The sequence below is a fragment of the Salvia hispanica genome, chromosome 1 (assembly GCF_029641045.1).
Source record: "Salvia hispanica isolate PSC_SH4W2 chromosome 1, Shi_PSC_v1, whole genome shotgun sequence".
Classification (NCBI taxonomy): domain Eukaryota; kingdom Viridiplantae; phylum Streptophyta; class Magnoliopsida; order Lamiales; family Lamiaceae; genus Salvia; species Salvia hispanica.
The window spans coordinates 48,074,666-48,084,602 of NC_142692.1; the positions used below are offsets into that span (position 1 = coordinate 48,074,666).

Genomic DNA, 9,937 nt, shown 5'->3' on the forward strand with positions numbered 1-9,937 from the left:
GATTTTTTTCGTAATACAATTATAATGAGCTTAAGTAATTAATTTTTTCCCTAAACAAAAGTAATTATTTATTATTATTATTATTATTATTATTATTATTTTAAAATTAAATATACAAAAGAAAAAAAAATTAATTAGGGTGGTACAAAGAGAGACGCTATATATAATAAGAATCGTAAATATTAATGGCTTGTACCTAAAAATACATCGATAATTTTGGGTGTAAACATAAATGATGTATTTGATCATTTTGCCTTTTTTTAAGAATTGAATTAAATTGAATTAAATTAAATAAGTAAAATAAACAAATAGCTATATTTGTGAGAGACTGAGAGTGAGAGCAAAGAGAAACACTTGTGATGCCAACTGCCATGGCTGTCGCCGTGGCCGTTTCTCCTCCATTTCTGGGCCGTACCCTTGTAAGTTGCTCTCCTTTTCTCTACTTCTTTCCATCTTTCTCTCCTTCCCTTCCCTTAATTCTTAACTACCTTATGCTTCTTGATTTTGTTCCTAAAACATAAAATTGTTAGATATAGTTTGTAGATTAAGAATGAGGGGAACAGTTTTTTGCTCACTGATGAAAAAAGTAATTTTGAGTGTGAAAAGGTTGTACAAATGAAGCTCTAATTTATCAGATATTTTCATTAGGAGTAATAATCAATTAATTATGTTGCTGGGATAAAGATGGAAGAATGTATATCTTGGGCTGTATGCAAAGTGCAAACTGTTTTTCCCATATCAATTTCCCCTAACAACAAAAAAAGTCAATTTCCCTTACATGCTCAGTATTTTACTTCTAGTTTTAGAGATGCAAACACTGTTGAAAAAAGTTTACCACTCCCTCCGTCCGGTAAGAGTGTGGTCACTCTTTATAGGCAATTGAGCACACTCTTGTGGGATGGAGGGAGTATGTACCTCAAGGTGTTTCTGTGTTGTCTAAACTATGGCCTCTAATTGATTTTATATAAATATATGCCCTTATCTTTTGCTGGTTTCTTTCATCATGATGTAGACTAATCTTAGTGTTTAGGTTTTTTCTGCTTGATATATTGCATATCTAATTCTCTTGTTACCCAGAGGAAAACCTTTTCTGGAAGGCGCATCCCAAATTCAGATGTTCGGTTTAGCATAAAAGCCATATTTTGGGGGCCAAAGAAGGCCGTTGAGCCCACCAAACAGGAGCTATCCCTTGGAGACTTCAGTTTGTCAGAATTAGGGGCGGAGGTGTTTTGCTTTTGTGTTCCTTTAACTTTAATATGTTAGTGTTTGGTCTGCCAAATTCGTGATGAGAATGTTGATTCGATACTATTTTTTTTATAATAGGGTGATACAAGTAGTTTTGACAAGGACAGAAAGCTGTCAGTTCGAGTGGTTTCATCCATATCAGAGATTTTACCACATGAGTGGGATGCTTGCAGTGTTGATGCTGCAGGCCCTGATAAATTTAATCCATTTCTTACCTATGGTTTTCTTTCGAGCCTCGAGGAGACAGGTTGTGCAGTGAAGGTTAGGAAGTTCAACTTTTGTGGCATTGCCTTGCCATTTATTTATCATTTCTTATTTAACACATAATAACTTCAGTTTATGAACTGACTATGTTGTCTATATTTAAATTAAGAGAGAATTTTTATTATCTTGTGAGTGGAAAAAGATTGATTTCCTTTGAAAACAGTTTGGGAGTATGAGTGAATCACGTAAGACGAGATGTTAGGTGGCAAGTAACTCTAATCCTACATTAAATAATTTTTGTCCATGGCTTAGCTTCTCTTCTCTTGGTTTGCAAATGATCTTGATAGTTTGATTTGAAAAGTGTTTTCTTGAAGCTCTGTCCACTTAATCGAATATATGTGAGTATGTAAGTGGTAGAAATCATAAGCCAATACCACCTTTATAGCCTGCACATCTTGCCTCTATTCGTGTAAAGTGCCCTCATCACTGAACTAGTAATAGTTTGACATCCCTTCCAGGAAACAGGATGGGTTCCCCAACATATTGTTGCACAAGATGAATCTGATAATGTTCTTGGAGTCATTCCTCTGTATCTGAAAAGGTATGTTTATATTGATTATGAAAAGTAAAAACTATTCACACAAACACATGCCACATGTACTCTGAAATAGTTGTTGTGGCTGCAAGTCTTCTCTTACATGTTTCATGCTTTGGGTGTGGTTTTGTCCAATGCTGCAGCCATTCTTATGGTGAATATGTCTTCGACCATTCATGGGCAGATGCCTATTATAGTTGTGGATCAAGCTACTATCCAAAGTTGCAATGTTGTGTGCCTTTCACACCTGTTACTGGCCCAAGGATCTTAGTTCGTAACACAAGTTACCGGGATCAGGTCTTTGATATTTTAGTGTCTGCATTGGTGGCGCTGACAATTAAGGTGGCTATTGAATCTAACATATCTTTCTTGCTATAGCTTTAATTTCATTTCGGATTTACGCAATGCTTTAATCGTGTACAGATGCATCAGTAGCACTTTCTGCTCTTTAGTATACCTTTCCATTTCACTAACTTGATTAATTTTAATTTTTCTTTTATTTTTTTTATAGAAAAAAATTGTCGTCCAGTTTTAAAAAACTTCATGAGTAGGCATATGCATATGCCCATATCCTGTTTAAGAATGGATATAGTGAAGGTGTAATTCATGTGACTTCAGGTCTCTCATTTTCTCTATTATTGTGTAAAATAGGCACTATGTGATTGTGAACAGGAAAACAAGCAACTTGACAAAACTTCAATATGTTTATTTACCAGAATAAATACTGCTAAGCCATTTTTCACCCATGTTGAATTTCATACTGCATATGTATTGTCTTTCACAGTCTGAAATGATTTATTTTTCTGTTTTCTCATTGTTTATATTAACATATTGGTGTATTCCAGTATCAGGTTTCATCACTACACATCACTTTCCCCTCTGCAGATGAGGCGGGGAAGTTAAAGGAGAAGGGTTTTTTGCAGAGAGTGGGAATGCAGTATCACTGGAAAAATCATAACTATAGAAGGTAACCTCATTTTGGTTCTTCAATTTTCTCCGTGCAATGGCTGAATGGGTAATGGAAAGAATTAAACTGGCAATGTTTTTTAACTGTGTTGCACAGTTTCCTTTTGCATTAGGAGTAGTAATAGTCATTATTTCTTCTTGGGTGGTTTACAAGAGATGAGAAAATGGATTCCTGAAAAGAAAAGAAGTCATGTCAGAAAAGCAAAGTAGCAAACAATGACAATCTCCTTTAGTCACAATTGTGAATTCTTATGAGCTGCGTAGATGAACAAATCAACTACTTCCTCACACCAAATTAATCCCATATTCCTTTTTTGGTATGTCCCAAAATGTAGTCCACAGTCTTAATTGGAATTGTATTAAAACTTATTTTTTTACTAAATTAACCTTACTCATTATTTGTGAAATTGATGTGTGGAATAGTAATAAAGGCAAAATACAGTAAATGCACATAGATTGTAATTTGAAAGAAAATTAAATTCATTCTCCTAATCAGTGTGAAAATTGAAAGGAGACTTCTAATTTCATGGGACGAAAGGGGATTTAAGCACAATCTGGTTCTCTGACATTGCAGTTTTTTTACTGGGCGGTCATGCAAAAAATATGTTTACTAGTTAATTCGCTCACTAGCATCAATAAATCGGAAAAGTCTCTGCTAATATTTGGCCCATTTGTAGAATGCCAATGACTTTCAAAACCCTTCAAATTTTCTGAAATGGGGCCATTGATGGGTGTCTCTAAGAAAAATTAGATCTCCTGGGAGCTGTTTCTAGTGTTTCACAGTTAGTTTTCTTGGGGTGCGCGGTGGGTGGAAACATGGTGTTTTTTATGTTTGCTAATAGGCCAAAGTAAAAGGGTGTTAGTCATTACTAGTTTTAACTCACACTTGAGGGAGAATGGTTAGCCATTATTTCTCACATGATTGCTAGAATGTATTGCCTCATTTGCAAAACCTTTTTTCCTGCAATTATAGAGGTTGACCTGATCACAGAACTTTGCTACACATGTACCTATATTTAAGAAATTATTCTTGACTTTTGACGGACTTTGTTATCAATGATGGGATTTTAATTTTATGCGCAGTTTTGATGATTTTTTGATGGACATGAAACAAAGTAAAAGAAAAACTATTCGGCAAGAGCGGAAGAAGGTACTGTCAGAGCCTTTCATCTTGTTGTTCTTTTGCTACATTTGACAATAGATAGAAAGATTTGTGGACCATGAAACCATCTCATGAAGTAAAAGTAAAAGAAGCTTTAAACTAATCATCAGGCGTATAGGCTACAATTTAGTTGTATTTTCTGAAACACCTGGGTCGTTTACTCGGACTCCACATTTTGTTACTCCAGCAGGAGATTCATTAGTTTATGTAGATACCTTATAATACTCTATTTCTGGCTGTAAAAGTTTACCAACTCTATACTGCAGAATTTAACGAATTTGTACTCCAGAATTTGTCCTGTATCATGGTTAGTTTATTTTATCCGGGAACATGAAAAAGTATCATTAAAATGGAAATAAGTTGAATGCATTGGCAAAGTGATAATTGAAAATGCAGGTATATAGACATATTGACCGAATTAGAAATTGTTTGATGATAAACATATAGTATGAATTACACTCTTTACCAACTACAACGCTTGCATTCTTTATCTGCCAATCAAGATTTGTTTTGAAGAAATGCAGGTAGTAGAGGCTTTGAATCTCCCTAAGTGATTTGATCTTGGAAAGGGAAATCAGGGATGTTGAATTAGCATTGTCCAACTTATCCTTGATTGTTAATCATAAATGTAGTCTCTCGTATTCAATTCAATGGCTTGTTTCAGCAGAAGAAATTGCTGATAATCTCCTAAATCATTCCATCCTGCAGATTTCTGCTCAGAATTTGACCATGAAACGCCTGCGAGGATATGAGATTAAGGTACTTTTTTATTATCAGCATGCATTTTTTCCATAAAATGTAAGAGCTTTTCAGCTAGGTGGCCTTCTCTTTCTAATCTGAATCCAAAAAAATTCATAATTGTACATTGGAAATATATTATGAAAATGGCTAATCATGTTTTGTGCCCCAAGTTTCAACCCTTTTCAGAAAAATATCCCCTTCATTTTCTCTTAAAAAAATCCTTAATTTTGCTTAAAGTTTGACTCGTGTCACGCTTGACATAATAGGGTAACACAATAATGAGTCAACTTGTCGGATCCTTAAGTGCATTATAGTTTAATTGAAGAGGTAAGTTAGGGACATTTCAAACTTTCTCAGAATTGGGGTTTTTTTTAAGATAAAAAAGTTAGGGACATTTTCGGAAACACGTGAAGTTGGGGACACTAAATATGGTTAAACCATGTGAAGAAATTGTTATAATTAATTCACTAGTGATTTTCACCAACATTCTTCAAAATTCTAACTTTCTATGTCTATAACGTTTGCAGGCTAAACACTGGGACACATTCTATAAGTTCTACCGGAACACCACAGACAATAAGTTTGTTCACTAAACTCTAGTGTTCTGTCGAACATATAAATCGAATTTAACATTTAAAGAAAAATACAATTCCTCTATGAACCTTTATTTTTAAATGTCTTCAGGTGGGGAAGTGCTTATCTAACAAGAGATTTCTTCCATGAAATGGCTTCAAAGCTGGGTGACGGGGTGTTACTTGTTACTGCAGAAGAAGGGGATAAACTCGTTGCTGGAGCTCTTAATCTTATTGGAGGAGACACAATATACGGACGATTATGGGGATGTCTTCCTCATGCATACTACCCAAATCTGCACTTTGAAGCCTGCTATTATCAGGTTTCTACTTCACTTCCGTTCCATTGTTGCATGGCTTGTGTTTGTAACGTTGAATTGAACAGATACTATTTATGTCAAATTTTGTGCCATCATTCATGATGTCCGCACAAACCTTTAATTCATGTGTGAAATTCAAATGATGATCATTAATCATACTCTAGGATCTATGGTGGCCATCATTCAGATGTGAGCTGCGTAGTGGGAAAAATAAAATCGAGATACTTATTTTTTATAACGGATCTATAATATGGCAGGCCATAGAAGCAGCGATTGAACTCAACCTTGACAAGGTAGAGGCTGGAGCGCAAGGTGAGCATAAGATCCAGAGAGGTTATATGCCGGTAGCGACCTACAGCTGCCACTATATCTTGGATGAAGACTTCAGGAAGTCGATTTCAAATTTCTTGATACGAGAACAAGCTCAGGTCATTTCTTTTAGAACCAATCTTTCTCTGTTAGATTGTGTTTACATCTGCAACAAATGCATTTGGCTATCTTCTTCATGGTACTTCAAGCATTTGAACCCGGTTATGTCAACTTTTTCTGTTAAATTCTGTACAGCTCGAGTATGTTATGAAAGTGTTGCGTGAATCTGGGCCGTTTAAGGACAATGCCACTTGAAGTGGTGAGCGACAGAACACCAATAGGGAAGAGACGGCAGTATTGCCATTGCCAACCCCTTTCGATCGAATGAAGTATCAGATGAGGTTGATTACCATACCTTAGAAGATGGACAAGAAGGTTGACTATTTATAGTGTGTAGCAGATGCAGGTGGACAGGGACAAGCACATTGTACATATGTTGCAGGGTAAAACCACCTTGCACAAATTTGTAAATAATTCTACTTCCACACCCTTGCTAATGTCATGTGCGTCTAAAGAAAGTGAGGATATTTACTCCTCCAAAGAATTTTTTTTTTAAACAATCGAGCTGAATATCTGAATTGTTTGTTATTACTATATTGTTTATGCTATTGGTTTACCTAAAAATATAATTTTTTTAATTTGATAGTTTGGCCCGTTTTCAGAGAACCAAAAATAAAACATTTATCACCTAAATCTTGCAAAATTCATGAGGAAGAAGATGATCCAGGTCTGTCTACTTGTGGTGGATAAGATCAGGGTAGAGCCCCAATACATGCTCCGGCATAAAATCGTGCCTTGTCAAGATTCCGACCACCGGATTTCGCTGCAAAATGCCAGGTAGTGAACATGTCAATCAGTCCAAAAATGCTACTACTAATATATTACAGATGCGGACATAGAAAAAAAATTACCCCGGGCGTTCTGGGGATAACACACAAGTGTCGGAGCGCTAGTTGTCGAAAGAGGATCGCAGCTTTCGCAAGAGACATGGTCTCTACAACCATGTAAGGTGACTAGTTGGTGATAGGATGGAGATCAACATACATCTCCATTTCATCCGCGGTTAAGTCCAAGTCGCCGACTTTAAGCCCCTTCCCCAGCCCAGGCTTAGCGAAGTCGAAGGAATCGAACATCCTCAGAGCCTGACAACCACACACCGCCCTGTTCTTGGCGAACTTCTTCCGGTTGAGCGGCACCAGTAGATGAGACCTCAGCACGAAGCCACAGAGCTCCGGTGCATCTGTGAATGGAGGCTCATCGACCACTGGAAACCCGTTGTGCCCGGTCATCTCCAGAGCATGCATTATATTCCCAACCTTCTCAATGCCAGAGAAGGTGATCAACGGGCCGGAGCAAACGTCCCCTGCAGCCAGGTGCTTCATGTATGGCTCAGCATGGGCTTCCAAGTATGGCAGCCCTTTCATCTTCACAATTTGATCGTAGATACCGTGGTTGAAAAACTGTCACCCACTGTTTTCGAAATTAGGACAAGCATTATTAAAGGGAGCATGAGTAGGTTGTTGGTGAGCTCTAGGAGTATGACGCAAAGCGATACTGTCATCCTCATGGTGCCACCGAGGAACGAAGCAGCTCCCAGAATGGAAAAGAGGCCGAGGTCAAGAGTAGACAGAGCCCAATAGCCTCCCAACGAGGCGCCCGTATGTGGCTCCAGCAAGTATGACAGGAATGAAGAGGCCAGAGGGGACAGCAATGCCATAAGTAACAATGCCTAGGAAATAGGTTCCAGTAAAGAAAATGATCAGTGTGGAGATTTCTAACTCATTGCCTTTTTCCGAACAAAACAGGTTGCGGATGGCATCATCGCTGGTGCTGAGGAAAAGGGACGCCAGATCATTGTAATGTCCGGGCTGACAATGGAGGTTTCCAATCTTCGGGCACTCTTTGTCCGTGCCACTGGGACATGGAATGCACTTGGCAAACCAAGGCAGGCCGTAGGCGAAACACGATGTTAGAAGGGAAATAACTGTGACAAGTAGGATCCTGTGAGAAGGGCCTCTCCTGCAAGGAAGGGAATAGCAATCATAGTTATTACACTTATAACGGATCAAGTAAACAACCAAAGAGAAGGCTGAAACATACTCGTTGACGAAGGTATATGTTCTCAAGACTTTGTCCACAAAAAAATTGTACAGACTTCCTAAAAGACCTCCTACAACTACAATTAGTACAACTGCAAGCAGATTTGCATTTGTATAAGTAGGGACTGAAGAATGCATATCGAACATGATGAGTCCTCCTTGTCCGAAGAGTCCACAATTACCACCGCGGCAAAAGTTTATGAGACCTCTCAATACAACAGTTGTAATAGCAGTTGTGAAGAAGGTCCTCCAAAGTAGAGCGCTCCGCCACCTGAGAAATAAATACGGATAGCAATATAGTGACAGAAGAAACTGATTCATCAAGGTAAAATATGTGATGGCTGAATAGTATTCTCGAAAGCATCGTTATGCAATTGGTATAGGTCAATTTTGAAGGATACCAAGTGGCAGCTTCTTCAAGGGCGAAAAGTACACCACCAACTGGGGCACGAAAAGCAGCAGCCACACCAGCAGCAGCACCACAAGTAATCAAATCCCTTCGGTCTCTGTCATTTTTGAAGTATCTGAGCCACTTCCAAGTTAAACCATACTTCCGAGAGCCTCCTTGTCCAAGTAAATTTGCTATACAGGCACCAGTATGCACCATTGGTCCTTCCTTACCAGCAACCAATCCCGCAGAAACTGCCAGAATGGAACCAAGAATCTAGAAAATTGGAATGTGAATTAAAACATCAACAAAAAAAATCAAGAAAAAAGGAAGCATAATTAAGTTCTTTGAGATCATAAATCAGCAATGCAACAATGAAAATAAAACCATTACCTAAATACTAAAGGTTACTGAAAAGTGAGCCATTTTAGTTAATGAAAACCATACATGATCATGAGTAACTAAATTTTAGACAGTTATCTAACTGTGAACATCAGAGGAAGTGGAACAAACCTTTTTGAACCCTTTTCCTAGATCTCCAATCCCGCTTGAAGAGATCAGTTTCAATCATCCTGCAAAAAGAGATTGCAAAGAATTGAATATCTACATTAGTTCCATCAATTAAGCATACTATTATTGCAATGTGCATATATCCATGGAAGTAGACCAAAGGGTTGAACCATATATTCCACAAATAGCAATTTCTTGCCCATTTTTTTTGCAAGCAGAGTAGCATATATAGTTAAACAACTCTGAAATAAAAAGTAAAAGAAAATGTTCATACTCAGAAATCGAGGCTCTCGATGGGATACACCTTGGCGCCAACAACATCAATCTGAGAGCAAGTGTTGGTTCTACTAAGATTCAACAACGGCTCTCTGTCTCTGGCATCCAAAAACGACGAAGCATCGCTGCCGGTTCCGTCGTTCTCTATGTCACCTCCTCCAGCCATCGTTTAGAACGACAAATAATCGAATTTCGACTTAAAAAATCACTATTCCTCGGTGAAGTGAAGTCACTCAAAAATTAAGATGATTTCTTCCATTCTAGAATAACAATGGTGGCATTATATCGTTTGGAATTTATAACAAGTTTATAGCAAGAGTAAAAGTTATTATGAAATCTTGATACTCCATATATATATCTACGTACAAATTGTAAGCCATATCTCAACTTTAATGATTTCGATAATGAAATCTAATTCTAAATTTGAATTAATTCAACCACAACATTTATACTATAAAGTGGAGATAAAATCACCAACCTCCATCCATGT

General features: G+C 37.5%; 1 protein-coding gene and 1 pseudogene across 2 annotated transcripts; one reads left to right on the forward strand and one right to left on the reverse strand.

Moving 5' to 3' along the window:
• Positions 1-274: 274 nt before the first annotated feature.
• LOC125185239 (acyl-CoA) lies at positions 275-6,752 on the forward strand. The gene is made up of 12 exons (XM_048081744.2): positions 275-419; positions 1,078-1,224; positions 1,324-1,506; positions 1,968-2,050; positions 2,188-2,386; positions 2,890-3,011; positions 4,094-4,160; positions 4,881-4,931; positions 5,441-5,493; positions 5,598-5,808; positions 6,063-6,233; positions 6,370-6,752. Exons 1-12 carry the CDS (start codon positions 360-362, stop codon positions 6,427-6,429), a joined length of 1,407 nt encoding a protein of 468 aa, XP_047937701.2. The 5' UTR covers positions 275-359; the 3' UTR covers positions 6,430-6,752.
• LOC125220490 (chloride channel protein CLC-c-like) lies at positions 6,457-9,613 on the reverse strand (annotated as a pseudogene). The gene is made up of 7 exons (XR_016133879.1): positions 9,474-9,613; positions 9,175-9,233; positions 9,109-9,122; positions 8,675-8,937; positions 8,275-8,544; positions 7,086-8,193; positions 6,457-6,997 (listed from the first exon to the last, which is right to left on the reverse strand). The product of XR_016133879.1 is annotated as a chloride channel protein CLC-c-like (transcript).
• Between the last annotated feature and the right edge of the window lie 324 nt (positions 9,614-9,937).